This window comes from Phaenicophaeus curvirostris, chromosome 15, assembly GCF_032191515.1.
Source record: "Phaenicophaeus curvirostris isolate KB17595 chromosome 15, BPBGC_Pcur_1.0, whole genome shotgun sequence".
Taxonomy (NCBI): Eukaryota; Metazoa; Chordata; class Aves; order Cuculiformes; family Cuculidae; genus Phaenicophaeus; species Phaenicophaeus curvirostris.
Window position 1 is genome coordinate 17,603,930 of NC_091406.1, and position 21,697 is coordinate 17,625,626.

A 21,697-nucleotide genomic window follows, 5' to 3' on the forward strand; every position below is an offset into this window, starting at 1 on the left:
TGCTTTAGTACTTTAAGGAAATGCCTCTTCCCAGGACTTGCACTTCCCATTTTGAAGCGGTGCAGGAAGGGGAATTGAGAAGTGACTTGGTACCTGACACGTTCCCCACTGGTCCACCCTGCCCTTGTGGTTTGCCCAGAATTTCTCAATGTGTCCATTTGAAAATGTCATAGCTGGCCACAGAATTATAGCTCTTTCCAGGAAAGTGGGTGGTGATGCTGGTTAGTCTGGCACTGAAACGCCCATTTGAGAGAGGTTTAAACTCCTGTTTGTTGTGTGTATGCTCTGTGTTTGGATAGCTTTTGCTTAACCTTAAATTGTGTGTGAAATTTGTTTTGTTCAACAGCATGGTTGTGACTCATACTTGTGTAGGTAAGCTTTCAAAAGAAAGCAGAGGTGTGGGCAGTCCCATTTATCAGAAGCAGCATAATTCCTGTAGAGCATTTTCTGCTTCTGTTCTGCTGATATGTACAAACCAAAACTGCTTCTGCACTCTGACATTGCTTGGCTTTCTTGCACAGATTCATCCTCACAATAAACTGGGTACGGTCTAAAATGGATTGCCAGTTGGTTTTGTATCTAAAATCTGATTGCAGTAAATGGGAGTAGGGCTGTGATGGCAATGCAATAAATGTCCTTAAACTGCTTTGTGATGGATTGTTCCACGCTATGGGAAGCGGTGGTACTAAATCTGTAAATCTGTGCGCCTGCTTGGAGTGCCCTCCCTGCTCAGTGTGGATCTTGCAGAGGTCATGTGTTACCCATTCGTTTTGCTGAGTCTGTCAGGTAGCATTTTATTTTTTTTCCTTTTCTGAGTAAGGCAGTCCTCCTCCTCACCTCTTCAGTAGATTTAAGATGTAACTTTAAAATGACGGTACTGCTAATAAGTGCTCATTGTTCCTTTATAAACTTACTGCTTGGGCTTTATCTGCTCATAGTGCTTCTGTTCCAAAACAGAGGTGATGGTGCTTTAGAGAATTGCAGCAATGAATGTTTGGGGAAAGACACCTGGACTTGCTCGCTAATCTTAAATCAGCATTAATTACAGTCATTGGATTAAATTCCTCTCATTGGAGATGAACAAGAAGTTGAATGAGATGATATATTTGTTCTTCTAAAATTAAGTACCCAAGTCTCTCAAGGAGAGTAAACTCCATCTTGTAGGTGTGATTAAAGAAAACATTCGGGCTGTGAGGCTCGGAGTTTAAATTAAAGATCTTGCTTCTCCTGTGCAAGTGCATGGCAAGGTTGCAGGGGAAGCCTCTTGTTTGTTCACTGGATAAAAAATAGCTTGGTTCTTAAGTTAGCTAAAAATGTTAGGTATTCTGTTTTGAGAGTTTAGGTTTCTTTGTATTATTTTAGTTGTAATCCAAACTGGAAGGAGTGAGGAGAAATGTGTGCTTGCAGCTTGTGTCTCCTCCTGACTTACTGGTGTTACCAGCTTTCTTATGCTGGTCCTCTGCTGCGGAGAGGAGGAAAATCCAACCTCGGACTCTGAATTGTTGGGTTGTGCATGGCCCTACAGTACTTCTTCTTTTCTTGTCTTTATGAAGCTGGTGTTGGGAAATTAGTTGAGCCCTTAAGAGTCGGGATACTCAGTCAGAAGTTTGTTAGATCTGAGCCTACCAGGCAGAGAACCTGCCTGTCTTTTGATGATACAAGGGGACAGCGTATGGATGTTAGATGTGGGGAGTGTTCTCAAATGATTTTGTTCTTTAATTTTCCTAATAGGAATTGAAAGATGTGGGTCACCGTGATCAGATGGCAGCAGCCAGAGGAATCCTGCAGAAGAACGTTCCCATTCTTTACACGGCATCGCAGGCCTGCCTGCAGCACCCTGATGTGGCTGCCTACAAGGCTAACAGGGACCTGATCTACAAACAGCTTCAGCAGGCGGTCACGGGCATTTCGAATGCAGCGCAAGCCACTGCGTCAGATGATGCTGCCCAGCAGCAGGGTGGAGGTGGAGAGCTGGCTTACGCTCTGAACAACTTTGATGTAAGTTTGGAACCCTTCACATAAAAAAAAAAAAAGTGACTCCAACTCCTGTGCTCGTTCCACTGATTTACTAGCAACAGTTTACTTTTATTTACACTGCCTGAAAGATCGTTTTCTGCTGAAATGCAGTAAGTCCCAGGTGAAACGGGCCTTTATTTTTTAAAAAGTCTTTTTTCCAAACTAAGATTGATGGAATAGAGCAAGTTATATATGTGGTTCTTGGTGATTGAAGGCTGTCAAGTTAAACTCGCTCTGAAATAGCAGTTACCTTACTGCTACATTAGCTATAGGCCCTTGGTTTATTTGAAATTGATTATTTCATAATATATTTATGCAATGTATTCTTGTAGGTGACAGAAATGACTTATTAAAAGTGAATAATGTATTTGGAATTGCCCAAACTACCTACTGAGAGGAACATGAAGTGGGAAGCTTAATATGATCTTTGGTTGGGAATGAAGTCATTTCACACTGATGTGTTGTACTGATCTGTCATATCCTTTATCTTGCATTCAGTAACTTAGGGAGGATAGCCATGCATTTTTCCTGAGAACACTTTCCTTTTGAAGCCTGTATTCTGTGTCTATCAGTGATTCAGCCTCTGAATTTTAAACACCTGGGAACTAACTTACCTCTAAAACTTTATTTAATATTGCAAAGCCGTCACTCAAAAGGTGTTTAATGCTTTTGGTTTTGCCAGACATTACTCACCTCCTCCTCCTGCTTTCTCTTGCCATTCCTGTTCCCCTCCCTACATTCTCTGCCATGTTTCTTTCACCAGGCTATTGGAGTTCTCCCTGTGCCTGGTGTGAAGCCTTTCTACGTGATCTCGTGGATAACAGAAGGATGTCATGGTTGTCTTGATCTTTGTCACTATGATTTCGGTTTTAGGCCTGCTTTTCTTAATTTCCATCAGTTGTATGTTGAGCTATGTAAGTCTTGGGAGTATGTCCCAGGTCAGCACCCAAGGTGTAGCAGGTTTGAGCAGGAGAAGGCAGATACTGTAACAGCACACACTGAATCGAAGGAACAGTTCCGTTCAGGTTCATGGGTTGGCTAATCTAGCTCAAATCAATGTGATTTCTGATCCGTTTTACTATAATGTTTTACTATATGAATATCTATTATGTGGCCAGAGACTTTTGAGTGCTGCAGCTCACCTGGAGCTTTTGAGCTTTGAGTTCTGCTCTGTGAAGCTTTCTAATAGCAGCAGGACTCGTTCAGCAGGTCAGCCTCAACATGTATTGTGTGCGGTAGCTTTGTCGCCTCATTCCTGCCAAAGGAGACGGGCAAAACAAATGTGTTCAGGTTCTTGGCAGATGTTATCCCTGCACTTCATTTCCTGCGAGCGTTTGAGTATTATTGTGCTCCTGTAATAAAGGCTTTGCACACACATGCCCTCGAATACTGCAGTGTTTTTATGTGATGGTAAAATATTAAATGGCTACCAGAAGATAACAAGATAATCATTATCTCTGTTTGTGATGGAGCGGTTCTGGAGTTGTAGCATACTGCTGTTGTTATCCACACAGCTGAAAGTTTCAGGAAAAACGAGGAGCGTTGTTGGAGAACATGTGCTGTGTTCTAACCCCACTGTGAAAGCTGTATGGTTATTCTATAGGAAGAAGAAATGTGCTGGCTGGCAGGAGAAGTAGTGGTTGTGGCATTATTAAAGTTAGCTGGCATACAAACTGGTTGTGAAAACTCCCATCCCAAAAAAACCTTGGGGCTTCTTTTATGAGCAGTTAGCAACATCCTCCCCTTCCGCTGCTGTGGCAAGAAGAAAATCCACCCATAACCCTAAACAGGCATGGAAATAGCCAAATAAGTTTTCCTTCAAAACTACAAACAACCTGGAAGAACTCCAAGGGTGGTAAATACTGAACTGCTTCTTCCTGAGGAGCTTCCGTGGGTGGTGGAATGAGCCCCTTGGCAAGCGGATACATCAGCATAGCTGTTTCAGACCGAAGTCTCTTGGTATGAGCTGTGCTCTCTAATACTCTGTCAAGAGAAGCCTGTGAGTTTTCTGCTGTGAAGAAATCGATTTCTGTGCTGCTTGAAACATTGGAGTTGATGTTTCACTTGGGAATTTTTGAGAATGCTGTTGTATTTACCTGCGTAGCGATGAAGGGAAGAAAGGCTGAATGAACTAGGACAACAAAGCACTATATACAGGGCTAATTTTGGACAATTGTTTTCCTTGTTTTTTGGTTCAGGATGGGATAATTATATCTGACAAGTTAACGAGGGCAGGCATGTCCGGATTGACATGTAGTTAAGAAGAGTTCTGTACTTTGAATCTTATTTGTGCTGGCACATTTGATTTTTGCCATTCATCTAACAAGGCTTCCTGTGGCCAAGTTTTGTTTGGCTGTCAAAGCAGCACAAGAAATGACTAGCGATGTAATCTGCTGGGGGAACTGGTTAGTAATTCTACAAAACTACTCATGAAAATCATCCTTGGTGCCAAAATTACGTGGTGTTTGCCTTTTCTGCCTGATCAGGGGTTTGCGAACACTGATCAAGTGTTGGTGGTCTTGATGACTTTTTGTTTGGTCTGATTACTAATTTCTAACCCCTTTGTTTTACTAGAAACAAATTATTGTGGATCCATCGACCTTCAGTGAAGAACGTTTCAGGCCTTCCCTGGAAGAGCGCCTGGAGAGCATCATTAGTGGAGCAGCCCTGATGGCTGATTCATCCTGCACACGTGATGACCGACGGGAACGTATAGTTGCCGAGTGTAATGCGGTGCGACAGGCCTTGCAGGATCTGCTTTCGGAGTATATGGGGAATGTGAGTATCTCCTGTTTGTTTGGGGTTTAACTCCATGCGATTTATCTAAAATGTGGAATCAAAGCTGTGTCTTGAAGCAGATTTGTTTGGTTCCTGAGTAGAATGTGAACAGTAACTGGTAGCCCTAAAAGGTTTGTCAGGAGACAGCATCAAATGTACTTAAATCATCGGTGATACTTACCTTAACATTGATCTCTAGTCTTCCAAGCAACTATTATCATCATGAAGTGCTCACCCTTCCGCACTGTTCTTGTTTTATGACTGTTAATGATGGCCTGTATAGAAATTCAATATGATCAGTCTGGTTTTCCACCTCAGTTTAGATAAGGTAACTTGGCTTATGGACAAAGCAAGAGAACTTCACTTCTGCTGCAGCTCGGAGAATTTAACTGTGTCACCTCTTGGCTCACGGCATAGATTCTCAGAGTCAAGTTAATTACTGTTGCTACTCAGTTTGAGTTGAGGTGATGTACCAAGTTAAATATCTTGTACGAAATCCTGGGAACGGTTTGGTATAAATATTGGGCTCTGAGCACTCTTTTCCAGTGCTTAGGCATTTCATGTGCTCACAGTATGTGAAGCCTGAGGGCTTTTCTACAGTGAAAGTAAGTGTCATGTCATGTGGATGAGCTGCTGTGTTTGAGGACATGATGATATATAGCAGCCTTCCAGTACTGAAAGGGGCCTAGGGGAAAGCTGGGAAGGGGCTCTTGATCAGGGATAGCAGGGACACAACAAGAGGGGATCGGTTTTCAACTGAAAGAGGGGAGATTGACGTGAGACCTTAGGGAGAAATGTTTTCCTGTGAGGGCCGGGGGGCCCTGGCCCAGATTGTCCGGGGCAGTGGTGGCTGCTCCATCCCTGGAGGCGTTGAAGGCTAGGTTGGATGGGGCTTGGAGCAACTTGATGCTGTGGGAGATGTCCCTGCCCATGGGCAGGGGGCTGGAACTGGATGGGTTTTAGGTGCCTTCCAACCCAAACCATTCTGTGATCCTGTGATGCAGTATTGGTCTTCCCTTCCTTCTGTTGCCTCTTTGCTCTTATCTCAGTGTGTTTTAATCTGAAAGCTCTTGCTATGATGAGAGGTGAGGTTGGGAAATTCTAAGGTTTAGGCTCTGTCTAGTTGTTAAACTTTATTTCTGAAATCAACTTTAACAGTATTTAAGTTTCAGAAATGGCATAAGTGAACTACGGGCTTTGTAGCACAGTAGCAAGTAAAATTGGTTGGAGGCATCTTAATGGTGTGAAGCGAAGTCTCGTTTATGCTTTTGAGCATGTTTGAGGTGGAACTTAGTTCAGAGAGACCTTGTGGACAAAAGAACGTATTTAGGAATACTACTGTGTACCTTGCTTTTAAATCCCTTGGTGTAAACTACTTCAGCACAGAACAAAATGGATCTGAAGGCTGCTGTGTGCGGAATAGGGCGGTGTAATTTGGAGAACAGATGCAGTGTGTGGTAGAGAGAAAGTAAAGCAAGGGTTTCTCTTTACCAAAGACAAGGACAAAGTAATTGAACAAAACTGAAAGCCAAATCTTTTATAGCCTGCAGGCTGAGCTAGGTACTTCATGTAGGCTGTCTTAATTGCTTGGGGAAGTGGCATGTGCTCAGCATCGCTGTTGTACAGAACTTCAGGCTGCAGCTGGGGTGCAAGCTGTACCATTTAAAATTCCTTTTGGAGCAGGGTGTTTCATTAGTACCCGATGCATCTGTAACAATCTCTCAGACAAACATGCTGCTGGATTGGATGAAGTCCTGTCACTGTGGTTCAGAATAAAGCATCCGCCAATTGCTGATTAAAAGCATGGAAGAAGTAAATGCTCGGTCTTGCACATAAGAGGTAGTGACATTTCTCTCATTGCGAGTCGGTCAGTACCTGTGTAAGATTGCAGAGCTTTGACTTCCTTTTAGAGGAATGCTGTCCTCCGCCTCGGCTGTGTGCTGTTGCCTCTGATATGCGAGTTTAAGTCGTCACCCTGAGATGGGAAGAATGTATTCCTTCTGTTATCTCTTTTAACACATTGTGAAGTTAGTGGAGCATGCTGTATTTTTTTCAAGTCACTACTATGTTATGATTGTAGACAGGGTAGTTGGGGAAATGAGATTAGAAATTCAGTGAAATGGAGTGGAAAAAGCAATTGATAAATTATGGTGAAAATGTGGGATGGTGTGTAAAAAATCCATACTGAGGGTAGGAAAAAACCCTCAATGATTAAGCTGAAGAATGAATAATAGTTGGGAACCTAAAGAGTGAGAAAGGCCTGATACATCTCCAGGAAGGCAGGGATGTGCTGACTTACACAGTGGCAGAGGAAGTGCCGCGTCATGTATATGTATGATATACCCACGGCTCCGGGTGTGCCGCTCTTCAGTCTCTCTTTGAAGGAGAACATGAATCGGGCATTACATCTGCTAATTGCACGGCTCTTGCAGTGCGTCGTTAATCCTATTGGAGTGCTGGAATAAGAGGTGTTTATTGGCAGAGTGTAAAAATTCAGAGAGAAGATGGAATGAGGAATACAGTGGAAAGGCTGAAGTGCAAGAGTGTCTTGAGGCAGTTTCCCTTTCTTTTAAATGCCCTCTGTTTAGTGGCTTCCTCTTCCTTCTGGATTTTCTTTCAGACCTCTGGCAATGAAAAGACTGTTCCCTAGACAGTTTATAACTCCAAGGGCAGTGTTTTGGACCCATGGTTAATTGTCTCTCCGGGTCTGTCCCCAGCGTCTGTAAGCCTGCAAGCCTCGCAGGTTGTAGTATGATGTGTGGCGCAAGTTCCTGTCTGAGTAGCAGTTTTCAGCAATAAACTGAACTGTGCGATCTGTTGATCCCACCACATCTGCTGGTGTGGTGGTGAGGTCTGTGATTACGTCTGTGAAACAAGAGCGAGATGTGCTCGTTCCTCAGTTTGTTACAGAAGTCTCTATAGCTCTTCCCTTAGCTCACTGTGTGTTTCCTTTTCCATTTAGCACTCCTGCCTTGCTGGTGCAGTCCAGCTGGGTCAGACTAAGTTGTGCACATCACAGCCAGCGTCCTGTCCTGGCAGTGGGCAGCAGTGGATCCTCCAGGAGGGAGGATGGTAACGTTGGGGGCTGTAGCTTTACTTGCTCAGAGCATCCCCACATGCTGGCACTCTGCAGCTCAGATCCTTCCAGAGGGAGTGTTGCCGACTGCATCGCTTGTGTCCACTGAACTTCACCTGCTTTTTTACAACCCAGCCTCTTGGTGTAAGCCGCATTCCTTAAAATGCCAGCTGTTCATCCCTTAACTGTAGCATCTGATCCTTTAACTTTTTCCCCTTATCTTCTGCTTCGCCTAGGGAGAGCTGGTTTCCATTATGGCTTTTGCTCACTTCTCACAATTCCAACAGAAAATTGTTTTCCTTTTTAAACTTGCATTGCAGGTCCCTCCTGAATTGAAAGAGCAAACACAAAATGTCTATATGTGTTTGATTTTTATTGCTTGGAGTTAGCGTGATTCTTGCTGGAAGTACTGGATGGCAGAGCAAGAGTGGGAAGGCCTAAAACAATTCATTACTGATTCTGACTAGCATTGTAAGAGCAGAGTAGTCCAAGGTCTTGGGTCTGGGATGGACTGCCTGGAAAGCAATAAATAGACCACATCTGTCATAGCTGAGTTTGTAATTGATGGCAGGATCCAGGTCTGTGTGATCTGTTGCAGCCAGGCATTCTTGGTGTGAGTTTTATCATTTAAATTAAAAGATTTCTCCACATATCTGAGTTAAGTTGGACATTGATACCAGACTTGGGTGGAGGAAGAAGGCGGAACAAAGTGTCTACTTGAATGATCTTCAAGATTCATGGAGTACCCCAATGAAGAAGTTGGTAAGAGAGCTTGGATCCAGAGTGCAGCAATGTAACAAAATACAGCAGAAACAGGCTTTTGTCTCACTTCATGATCTTGTGTGGTTAGACACTGACTGGTTGCAGTTTGCTTGAATAAAAAGTATGAAGCAGTATATTTTTTTGACACTGCTACCAATTTACCCGGCGCTGCCTTTGCACTGGCAGCTGGGGTGATCCCTCTCCCTGTGTAGAGAGCAGATACGGTTTTTGTCAAGGTCTCTGCTTTTCTGTGCTGTACCAGGCAACTCTGCCTCAGACTTACCTGTGTTGTTTTCGTTGCAGTTACGTTCTTTTAAGCCATTTAAAGTGAATGCATAAAAAAAAAAACCCAGTGGGCTGATAAAGCTGAAATATTTCTGCCTTTCTGAGAAGCTGGTGTAGAATGGAGAGGTGAGGAACTGTCTACAGCCACACAAACTCATAACCAGTAAGGTGTGACAGGTTACGTGCTCTGTGCTGCAGCTCTCCATGAGTGTTGTAAACGCAGAATTTGAGCAGCTTGCCTCGTTGAATGTGGTAAACGTAGGAAATGGTGGGGGTTGAGATTGGGGTTTTGAGGTTGGGGTTTAGTGGTTTGAAAGTGCAGGCTGTCTGCTGGAAACTTAACGAGAAGTTTCCCTTGTGCTTTCGGTTTGACTGTGTTGAACTCACAGAAGACATCCATTATCTGATTGACGTGTCAGGCTGGAAATAACTTCTTGAAGCTCTTGAGGGGCTGTTTGTATTGCTTGATGCAAGTGCCTCGAGGGCTGGAGACAGTTTCCTGAGCACTGTACTGGAGTCATTCACAGCAGTGATCAGAGGTGTCCGGTTCTGCTTAGCAGGCACAGAAATGTGCAGAGCCCTGCCTGGACATCCATCCTGTGCCCCATCAATTGCTAATGCAGGTACCTACCCTGTCGCACACACGCCAGTAACTCGGACATGCGCTGAGCGTAAACTTTGTCAGAAATTCTGCTTTGGCCAGCGTGGAATGCGAACCCGGAGCCCCATTGTGTACAACATGCTCTTGTACAATAAAATCCCTTGTTACTACATTTGGAAACGATGAATCATGTTACATAAAGTAGCTTGACAGCTCCTATTTCAATGGGAATTTTAATGCTTTCATATTAACATTCTGCCTGTGTCTTTGACTGTCTGGATTGCGTTAGAGGTGCTTGGCAGCAAATGGAGAAAACCCACCAGGGGCTGGCTTCAGAGCTGGCATCCCAGGAACTGGTTATTGCAGCTGAGGTTTTCCAGTTTCCATCTTCTATTTGGCCCGAGTCGTTGAGTTGAGTACCATGGGGATTGTATTTCTTTTAATACAAGATTTTAATCTAATTTACAATTGTCTGGCATAACCTGAAGGGAGGTGAGGTGGTTGAGCCCCAGTCTGCTGCACTGTGCAGGAGAAACGCTGCACTGTGCAGGAGAAACTCTGCACTGGCCAGTGTGGTTTGGCTCCCAGGGTGGCTGAAGTAAGTCTCAACACTTCTGGTTTTAGACTTGGTGGTCTCTTACCTTGCTGAATGTTGGTTTGCACACTGTTTCTGTTTGGTGTGTGTATGGGAGTGTACTGCTCCAAACAGGTACAGTTTCCTTGATCCTAATTGTGCTGGTTTGCTTTTCTTCCTGAAGCTTCTGCAAGCGTCTGACGCTTGAAAATGAATGGACAAGGAAGCGCCTAGCTTATCTATTCAATATCTGTTGGGTGAAATAATTTTGTCTTCAGAGCTACCCGGGAACGGCATTTCCACTCCTGACACACTTGTGATTTGCAGAATGGAGATGTATTTTCATTATGAATTTGCGTATTAATAACGTTGATCCACGGCTTTGTATTCTCATCAAGGATCCATGCTTGGAAAGGAGCGAGCGTGAATTTTCATGACTGTACAACTTAATTGCAGCAAGTATCTATGTATTTGAGAGGGTCCTTGCGTAGTCCTTTTAATGAAAGCAGCTGTTTCTGTGGAAATAGATGTGAACTAAGATGGCAGACTGATCCATATTTATCATAAGATGCTGATAAAAATTCTGCCTTGAGATAATCTGCACTTTCCTCTTAATATTGTTTCTGTCAGTTTAAGATGCTTGAATGCTGATGCGATGGACGTGGTTTGAAAGCCTGGATGAGTTTTCCTGTTGTGGACTTTGCTATTCAGTAGAGCTCTGCTGGTACGCTGGGCACCAATTTCCATAGACATTATCTGTTTGACAAAGATGCTGCTTTGAAAACCAGAACATTTCTGAAGTGATAGAGTTCTTAAGTGTAATGCTTGCAGGCTGACATAGAGTAAATAATTCAGCGTGCTTGGAGTGGAGCCTGGGGAAGATGATGAGAATTTCACGCAGCATCAGTTGGGCACTTTTGGGACACAGAAACAAGCTTCTTACCCAGCATCGTCCTGGTTTGGGACTTGGCCTGGGGAGTGTTTTGGAAGACATCCTGGGAACTTTTCTTTCTTGGGTAGTAACAGAAGGGTCTGTGGAGTAAACGGAAGATAGCTCATGCGGAGCTTTATCAGCCTTGTGAGCTTTGGGTTTTAAGGCCCTTCAGAGCTCCCTGCCATTCCAGTGGTCACTCTGGGCTCATCCTGATGCACTTATGGAATTGCTGGTTTGGAGATCCCCAACAACTGCTGTGATGAGGGTGCTGAGCCTAAGAGGGGAGGGAGGGCAGCACATCTGGGCTCCTGCTACCTGTCGTGGCTTACGGTCAGCATCAGTGCAGTCGGCCTCTGCTGAGGTTGCTGGCTCTTTTATCCAAGTGACATGACTGCAAAGTCCCAGGTACTGTCTCAGGCCCAAGGCAGTGTTGGTGCTGTGCTGTGAGAATGAATTTCTTAAAGCAGCATATGGCTGCCTTAATGCCTGCTCAGAGAAATCCAACACAGCCAACTCTCTCACCTGAAGTCCAGTTACAGCACATGCTTAGCAGCCTATTGAAATCTTCAATCACTGCGGAATCGTTGCTCTTCTCCATCTACTGCTTTCAGCCTTTGCTGCTTGTTTGGTGCAAAATTGCTAGCAGTAACTCTTAAATTGAATAGATTTGACAGTAGCTGGGACTCGGTTTAAACTGTCTGGTACAGCAGCACTCAACCTTGCAGTCTTTCCACGCCTTTCAGCATTTCTGTTGTAGACTCTTGATGTATGTAAAAGAAGGAAAGGTGCTGCCCTCACAATGCTTGCTTCATTCACATGTGCAGCAGAATTAAGCCTTATGCTGTCTCTAAACTTGCAAATTGAGTCCTGCAGAAACCCCGTGTAGCCGTGGCAGCTTCCATCCTACCCCATCCTTCCCTTTCTCCCTCACCGCTTTAGGTTTCTATTAGTGAAACGTCTTTTGTATTTCCTGCTAGATATTGTCTATCTCCAGTGTTAATCCATATTGAGTATCTTCTAATATTGCATTATAAATCCAAACCTTTCTTAATCTACTGTTGATGAAATAACATTTAAGACTGGTGAAAAGAAGACCTGAAATAATAAGATGCATGCATTCGTTGTGATATGGAGGCCGGCATTTAGCATCATTTTACTTTGTGGAACTGGAAACCATTTTACATAAATATGCTATAATGCTATGCATGGATTCTGCTTTAAAATTCTGTGGTTTGTGACTTATTTCATTGGAATTCTACTGTTTTGTAGGAAAATCCTTGAACTCTATCTGACTACTTAAGATTAAGTACACAGTCACCCCTAATGAAGCTCCATTTGTGATACTCGAGCACTCTCAAAGCCAAAATCGAGGAGTGTAGATGGAGCAGAGCGTGTGAGTTTGCACAGTGCCTACTGATCTGTGGATAAACAGTCTTTTAGCCTCCAGCAGGATCATGCTCTCAGCGTGCAGAAGTATTACACACACAACTGGGCTTTTGAATCCCTCTTGTTGGAGGGAAGGGATGATGGGATTATTACAAAGTTGGAATACCGTAGTTCTTGCATTGCTACAAAATACTTGCATCTCAAGTCCTGGACTGCCCCTTTTTTCTTGCTCTAATACAAGCTCTGAATTATGTTTCCATCTTTTGCAAGACAAGATTTAGAAGAAGTGAGAGCATGAGAGCTGTCGCTGTGTGCACGTGTCCCTGTTATTGTCTGGCACCCCGTGCGTCCTTTCCAGCTCTCTGGTGCTGGCCAAAAGCTGTTGTGCTCCATGTTTTTTGCTTTCCAGTATCTCTTCACCTTTTTTATAAATCCCGATGCAAGCAGTGGAGGCCTGATGGGAACCAGTGATTTCTGTTTTAGACGTGATATTTGAGATCTAAACCATGCTCTTCGCTCACTTCTTTTACCCTGTGTGAGAAAGCTGATGTTCTGTAATGCTCATAACTTGTCCTGGAGTCTTAGACCTACTCTGTCCCAGAAAGTCAACTGAATCAATACAGAATAATTAGCATTTGTGGCTTATCCAAGCAGTGGCAGCTCTCTTGAATGTAAATAGAGGCGGAAGAGTGACTTAATCCTCCTCGTGTCTGAGGAACGGATGAGGGTTAAGCTGTATCTTGGAAAGCTGTCTGCACAGGGGTGTGTTTCTTCAGCAGGAAGGACAGGAGTGAGAGCAAATGGGCAGAGACAGCTTGTGTATGCCAGGCTTAAAAATGTGCTCAAAGCTCTTTGAAAAGACTTACTTCGTGAATTTGGAGACTGTATGCTTAGAAATTAATCTTGCTGAATTGGCACTTGACAAGTGTGGTTTCTTTACAATAAGAGCAACAAACCTATCAGCTCTCAGGCCAGGAGCTTCCTTGCAAAGGTGTGCTGAATGATGAGTTTTCCTCACTGCCAGTTAAAAAAATGTTTTCTCTGGCCCTCAGGCCGTAATGGGAAACTCAGGGCATTTGCAAAAGTTACAGCGGTCAGTAAAAAGGCAAAGCCTAGGCTTGCTTTCACAGATAACTGTGCCTTTTGCAAATCGAGTGTATTTTTTTTAGCATCTGTATGCCTCAGTCTAAACGCAAACGTTGCGTGATGTGCAGCCATTTGTGGATTATTGACTCGTGTGCATGTATGTTAACCTCTGACTGTCAAGAAAAAAGGGTTTTGCCATTCATTGGGTGCTCTGCTTCTGCCATATGTGGCCAGGGAAAAAATTGCTTCTTGGCTCAGAATCTCTTCGATGTGCCTGAGGTGCTGTCATCTGTGGCTTCCTGAATACGGTAACTTGAATTGACGTGATCAGTTACTTTATGAAACCTGCGGAACAAACTGGGGAAATGAAGCCCGGTAGCGCTTTGAACAACAATGAAAAGGCTTTGGAAACAAAAGGCAAAATGAAGTCTCATTTAACTTTGTAGGTATAGTATCTTGAGAGCCAAGTATCTCTGTTGGGCAAAGGAAAGGCAGGTGATGTGGGAGCCTGCGGTGGGGGGAGCTGAGGGTCTGTGGGTGCGGAGTTAGCGGTGGCAGTGTGTACCCCTTCACAAGCCCTGCCAGGCTGAGGTGTTCCAGCAGCAGGCAGGTGCCAGGGTGGGGTTCTCTGGCCACTGAGCCCTTTCTGCATTTTGCCTGCTCTACATTTGCCTTCTACCTTGCCTTGGATCCGCTGCGTTCTAGGGACTATATTTCAGTCTCATTTAAAAGGTAGACTCCTGTAAAACAATGTACTTCTTTTTGCCCTTGTCTTAAGTTGATTGAATTTTGGACTTGAGTTCTCACCTACAAGCAAGGCAGGCGCTGTTTTGTTTTGGGTGTTTGATAAAGACAGATTAATAATTGTCTGTGCTGTGTGAGGCTGCACACAGGGACGGTTTGGGGGAGCCAGGGCATTTGCTATCTTAAACTAGTCAAGACTGCAAATAATTCTGATACTCCTGATCTTTTTTACATATATGAATGTAGTTGCATGATTTCTCTCAAAATTAAAAAGAAGTACTCACAGAAATATTAAGGAATGCTGGAGAGCCTTGGGAATCTTCCTGTGACTTTTTCAAGACACCCCTCATTACGTGCTTGAGACTTCTCTATATTGTGAAGTTTCTTCTCTGTCCTAACACAATCTTGTGACTGTTGGTATTGACAGGTTTCAAGTTTGTTTTAGATGCTAACTAGCAACGCTGGTATGCGATGCTTTTTAAAAACACTGCTCCCTGAGCAGGACAACAGCCCTGAGACTTGTTCACAGCACACACTCTCCTGGATCTACTGCTGCAAGTTCTTGGTTGACATATCTCCTTTTCAGCCTTCCCAGTAGTTGAATTACAGCTGGGAATGTCAGTGGTGGCCTGTCATAGACCTCCATTTACATGCCATCCCTATGTTTTCTAACCGAATAACTGTGCATTGCTTTTAAGCATGCATTGATTATATTTAAAACATCTTAATTAAAATTCAGCAACTAAATCTGCTTGTGTGGAGGCTGAGCAGCTGGCTACCTTATATTGCTCAGGTGGCACCTGGGGCTTTGTTTCATCTCTATTCTTTGAAAGGGTTCATATGTGTATGTTCCCCCCCAACCTGTCAGCTCCTTGGACTGCATAAGAGAAAACTGGTGATGTGGGGCTGGCTTGCTCTGCCCTGCTGTGCCTTTGAACCTCTCCTTTGAGGACTGTCTCTACTGAGTCATTTCAGGGGAAGAAGGTGACACGAGAGCTCTGATGTCAAGCACAAAATAAGGCTGCAGCAATATCATTTGATACTGTTCCCCTTAAATGCCAAATTGTGAATTTCCTTAGAGGCAGTGAGGTTTTGGGCACCTCTCCAGGAGTCAAAGAATCCCAATTCTGGAGGTCACTGGATTGAAAAAAGCCAAGAAAATGAGAAGTCAGTGCAGAAATAACTGAAATCTTTGAAAAAGATAAAGTTGAAAGCCTTTCTGTCTTGCACCTGAGAAGCTGACCCCTTCAGAGCTAATGGCCTACAAGATGGTCACATTTCTTCCTGTGGGATCTCTTAATTGTGGTGGGGTATTCACAGCTTAAAGGTTTACGTTTTTGTGTTGTGAGAGCTGATTTGGAGCAGGCTTGGCTCTCTTATAGCTGCAAAAAGGTTGCTGCCCAGGCTGCCCTGGTGTGCTGGTCCCTGCTCATCTCCCAGTTCTGGTGTCACGCACAGCTCCTTGTCCCGAGAGAAGGCTCCTCTATCCATAGAAGCTGTGGGACTCTCCTGCGGGAACTGCAGCTACAGGGGATGAGGAGATCCTGTGAGGAATGTGTGGAGAGAACAAGGGAGTAACTAAGCAGCACATCTTCGTGTCTTGATACTCCCCCGTAAGCTATTATGAAGACTTATTAACGGAGAAGGCAAAACCAGCTTTTTGGTGCCAGGTGTAGAAATCATAGAATCACAGAATTACAGAATAGTTTGGGTTGGAAGGGACCTTAAAGATCATCCAGTTCCAAACCGCTGCGAAGGGCAGGGATGTGTCCCACTAGATCAAGCTGCCCAAGGACCCATCCAACCAGGTGCCATCCAAACTGCCTCTAAATTCGTATAAATCAGTTTGTGTTTATTTTTATTGTCAATTTTGTAGTGCTGTAGAAATGTTTCCTCCTCCATGAAATCACAGTGCGCTCAGCCGGAGCTTAGAAGATCTTTTTGAAAGAGCAGGACTGTGCCGAGTGCATGAGGAGCTTGTGTCCCCTGGGAGCATCCTGGTGTCATTTCCATTAGATGGATCAGTTTATTTTATGCCTTGGGTACACTAGCTCTGTGACTGTGTTTACGTTACCCACCTGTGGAGCAGTGCTGTGGAAAAGGAAGGCTGCTCTCAGTACCTGACTGCAGTGAAGTATATGTTCAGTTAAAGCTTATTTCTTGGTGTAAAACCCACTTTACTCAGCTGGGTGTTTCGGATCGCTGTCAGCTTAAGTACATTCAATTTCCCTGTTTGTCTGTGCCAGATTGTACGTTAATTCTGTTTGCTTTGAATGGCTTCTGCTTTACCATCTATCTAATGCTAATTTAAGTCATCTATCTAATGATATCTTTACAAGTAGAGGCTAATACAATAAAAATGTGGAATACCTCTGCATCCTAGAGCACTCTGCTTCACTTTGCTCCTTTCTCTGAACGCTCACTGTAGGTGATAACCCCTTCCCGCTCCGCCTCAGATGTGCTGCCTGTTCTTGATGCTTTATTTCTGTTGACATCCGTTTTCTTTTGAAGGAGGGCAGCCACTTTGTATGTGTCAGCCTTGTGCCGGAATTTTAAATACTTTAATGCTTTCTCATTAGCTGCAAGGGTGGCTGGCTAATTAGTTAGCATAGTAAATAATGGCTGACAGTGTCTCTGAAAGGGTGACGTTATGCGTGCGGTGGTTTTAGTGCCTTTTTAATCCTGCACGGTTCCTCGGCAGGTCACTTGCTTTAGGTAAATGGAGGCGATGCCAGTGGGGTTGCTGGCTTTCTTCAATGGCAACCTCTAATGTTGACAGCGGTTTTGTCTGCTCTGGAGGCAGGTGAAGTTAGCGATGCACATGTGGGAGGGAAGGAGACCCATCTCCGTGGTACTGGTGGGGCTAGAAGTGCTTGGTGGCTCATCCTGCAGCAGTCAGCTTCTAATGCCGTTTTTAACGCCTCTTGCTTCTCTTCGAAGGCAACTTCTTATTTAGTTTTTGTGTTCCTATATTGCAGGTTAAGGCTGCTGAATCCCTTCCTACAGGAAACACTTGAAAATGTGTCACAAACTAAAGCTATTTATATTTCTGATAATGAATAAAGGATGCATTATTTCAAGCTCTGAATGTCTTATGACTGTATGGGTAGGATTGTTTTATTATCTGTTTTTCTGAGCTGTCTTGCCAGGAGTTAGGTGGCTTTATTCCCAGATTTCTAATGCGTTTTCTTCCTCTTGGAAAGGGCATATGCTGTCTTGGCTCACTCTTTTTAATTTGAGTTTTGCAGGGGCTTGTGTTGTTCCAATTTTAGTTATTCTATTTCTAAAGCCTTTCACATGCATGTAAGATGATAAAAACTCAAACATTTCAAGGCTCTTACAATTCCTGCGGTGCAAACCTCAGCCTGCTTTTTGTATTTCTGGATATATCTATTAGTTTGTGTAACTTGCAAAGGAATAATTTAAGATATGTTTTAGATAGGATTACTAATTAACATCAAAATGAAGGTTCTAGCCTGTGAAGGTAGTTGTGCAGTGGCAAATCACTTGACAGCTCCAGCAGCTGTCTTGTGGCTCCTGCGGCTGCGTTTTGTCCCTCTGATTTGGTATTCTGAGGTGTTCCCCCATCCATCCTGTTACTCCCGTCCACTCAGCCGTACTGAAAGTGAGATGAATTGACTTGTAGCCAAACATAACTAGTCGTCATTCAACAACATCACTGGTGAGGAAACGGCTGTAAGGATTGACAAAATATTTTGCTGCCCTCCTAGAGCTCCTCACTTGTCATTCCGGAGCAGCCAGATTAGGCCTCACCTGGCTGCACAGCAATCGGGGCTGATCCAGCGTTGGTTTTGCCTGCACACTGTCGTCTTAAAACGGAGATTTTAGCAGCAGCTCTGATACATCTCCAGGATCTGTGCAGCCACACAGGATGCTAGAACCCCTGCAAAATAACTTCTTTGCATCTGGAGTTGTGTAAAACAGAGCCCTGACAGTCATCTGCCTCCTGTCTGCTGACCAGAGGTGAACTGCTGTCATGTGGAGGTCTTGGGGAGAAAGCGTGGACCTGCAAGCTTAACCAAGGGCAAGTTACAGCTCCTCAGCTGGGGTCTCAGAGTGCATCTGGAAGAGGTGTTTGAGATAACAAGAATCATAGAATTGTTTGGGTTGGAAAGAACCTCAAAGCCCATCCAGTTCCAACCCCCCTGCTCTGAGCAGGGACACCTCCCACCGGATCCAAAGCTTCATCCAGCCTGGCCTTGAACATCTCCAGGGATGGGGCAGCCACCACTGCTCTGGGCAACCTGGGCCTCCCCACCCTCCCAGGAAAACATTTCTTCCTAAGATCTCATCTCAATCTCCTCTCCTTCAGCTGAAAACCGTTCCCCCTCATCCTCTCCCTACACTCCCTGATCAAGAGTCCCTCCCCAGCTTTCCTGTAGGCCCCAAAAAATGTAAACATCTTATGTTTTGCAAAAGATTTCAGGTGTGTTTGTTTTAATGCTGAGTCCATCTGGCTTGTAGATTACAAACTTTGCCCTCCTGATATAATAGAAACTAGGAAAAGTCAGTTTTAGCTGTGATGTCTTATTGCCAATTTCAGGGGTTTTTTTTAGCTGCCAAGGAAAAGAAACGTGTTGCAGGATTATTTTCTCACACCCTGGCACTTCCCTACATCTCTATCAATAGATATTTTCCCCTCAGTGGCGGTAATGTTTTGCAGAGGTGTAGAACCTTCAGAGATAAGAGTAAGTCTTGAGAGAACACCAGTAGCTCCGTTACCTGGAGGTGGTACAAAAGGAGTACAAAACGTTTGAGAATCTGTTGTTTTCCAGACCGGACAGACATCTCTCTTCATCCCTGCCCTTCTTCCACATATCACAGGTGATAACAGTAGTCAAAACAATTGCTCTGCTGTTCCAACACCATTTTTCCCCTCAAGAAGTAATATAGATAACGCTGTGTGGTAATTCTGAAGGTTTGTTTTCACTGTTGCTTCTAAGAGATCTTGCTCAGTGACTGTTGATTGGGAAGATACGTGAAGGAGATTGGTGGTTACCCCTGTGGCTGGAGCACAACAGCTGGATGCATGTTACAAGTCAGTAACTGGGCTCCTGCATGAGCTGGGGATGGAATTTATCCCTTCATATTGCCTAGATTTGCTTGTCTTTAAGATGTGAGCTGCTTACCAGCCCCAGCATTTGCTGCTGCTCCCAGCATTGCCCTGGGTGGGAGTTCTGGAGCCAAGTTTCAGGGATTAGGAATGCGTTTGAGCCTGGAGATTTTGAGCAGCTGCTATTTCACAACAGCTTTTAACTTTAATTTGCAAGAAGACTAAGCTGTGTGTAGTCCTGGTGTTCCTTTTCTGTTAGGAAGCAGGTTGCAAGAGTGAAGGGGCAAACCGTAACTCTGTATGAGCAAGTCAGACTTGAGAGGGGTTTTATGTTAATGCAGATACTGGAAATGTGTTACTAATTTGAGGTATCAGTTGCAAAGGCAGTGGAATGTTTTTGATACCACATTGATAAAATTTGCCTTTTCTGATTTATTTCTTTTTACGTAATGCAGTTATAATCAAACCACTTGTCAAAACAGAAATCAGATTGTGTAATGGCCTTGGTGGAAGCTGCTTTAATAATCACGAAGTTCTCTTTCCTACACAGAATGAGGTTTGTTTTTCCTGGTGCAGCTCACCGAAACCTGTACTTGTTCTTTATCATGTTTTGCACCTTGTGTTTGCGAGCAATCCTGTGTCAAGTAGGTGGGCTTGTCAGCGAGGACCAATTTCTCCTGTAGTTTAAAACATTTGTCTGGCATAAGCAGATTCAGGAGATGCTGTGTGCTGATTATTAAAAAAACCCAAACCCTAACAAACAAACCAACCCAAACAGGATTAAATTTTGGAGTATTCTGGGCAGAGTTTACCCATTTAAATTGATTTATGGCTACCGAGCAATCACAGAATCATGGAATGGTTTGGATTGGAAGGGACCTCAAAGCCCATCCAGTCCCAACCCCCTGCCGTGGGCAGGGACACCTCCCACTGGATCAGGGTGCTCAAAACCCCATCCAACCAATCCCGTACTTGAACCATCATGAAGTTTAGAGGGCCAGGAAATACCTGAAGAGGGAGGCAGGTGTCCTGCAGCTGGTGATGAGTACAGAGCTCAGAGAAAGGCAGTTGTAAAGCAGTAGGTGCACAATTTTACCTGTTGTAGGTCTAGGGTAGGATGATGTGACCAGGTATGATATACTTCTTTGTAAAGATAACATTAAGTTATTGGTTAACTTAATAACAGAGAAGCCTGATACTGAGATTACATCTGTATCCCCAAAACTGTCTCTGTGCAGAGATTCCTAATTGCAGACACTCAGACCCTTCTCAAAACTGAGTTATTAGAAGTTTCTCTGCCTTCCATTGGTAAACTTCTCAAACCAACTGATGGTTGGTTTGGGTTTTTCTGAGATGTAATTTTGATTTTCAACTACCACTTTCAGTTAATACCCCAGGACCACTGGTTGTGTGTATTGTTTCGGCTGGATTTAGTGTCACATCTCTATTATGTATATTTTATATTCATTGCATATATATGAGCGTGTAGTGTGGGAGAGGAATGGGGTGGTTGAGTGGTTTGTTAGTCAGCCTCACCTTTTAGGAGCAGTCTCTTTGTGTTTCTGTGGTTCCCAGTAGGTGCCTGGCGGTCAGTGAGCGCAGCCTGAGCTGTGTTCCTGGCTCCTGGAGCACAACTTGAAGCTGGAGGAGTTGCAGCAAACAGAGTATGCTGCAGCGTAGAATGGTTTGCATCAACCATTGAAACTCTTCTTTGAAGCCCATGATCACTTACTAATTTGCTTGATGAAGATTACCATTTTTGAATAAATGGACGGTAAAAGTAGGTGTCAGAAGGTTCCTTTTTTGATGATGCAGCTTTGTTGTGGCATATTCAAATGATCGAGTGCCCACTGAGAAGAAGGAAGCGGTCTGCAGACTGGTGGTATCAGCTCATTTGAATGTGGTATAAAACTTCTTCATGTGTCTCTGGACGCTCTCAGTGGTGTCCTTTGTCAAGTTAATTGTTGTCCACAGACAGTTGTAGGGATGAAGGGGTAATATCCCTGAAATTTATCTGCGTGGTGCACTGGAGTCGCTCTCCGCTTTGTCAGTGCTTGCGTTTGTCCGCCGTGGTTTATGGTGCGCTGTCAGCCAGCTCTTTGTCACAGGAGGATCCTGGAGCAGCCATAAGCTGTGTTAGAGGAGGGTACTCGGCGATCTCCCATTCCAGGTCTCCATGTGGTGTTCCTGCTTTTTTGCTAGGGCTTTTTGTACCATATCAGGTGGTGTTTGCTGTCCTGGTTTTTACCAGCTGTTTGCTGGTAAGGGGACATCTCTGTAACGGTGGGAGCAAGAATGTTGAATTCATTCTGTAAATGTGAACCTTACAGAATTGATTAAGGCTAAGTGCAAGGTCCTACAGCTGGGTCAGGGCAATCCTA

General features: G+C 44.2%; 1 protein-coding gene across 1 annotated transcript in view; it reads left to right on the forward strand.

The window, feature by feature from the left end:
* The window catches only part of CTNNA1 (catenin alpha 1), a 125,508-nt gene that overhangs the window by 27,546 nt on the left and 76,265 nt on the right, over positions 1 to 21,697 (forward strand). Inside the window, exons 6-7 of the mRNA XM_069869624.1 lie at positions 1,732 to 1,998; positions 4,591 to 4,794. Of these exons, the coding sequence (XP_069725725.1) occupies positions 1,732 to 1,998; positions 4,591 to 4,794 (471 nt within the window). The remainder of the gene's footprint in view (positions 1 to 1,731; positions 1,999 to 4,590; positions 4,795 to 21,697) is intronic.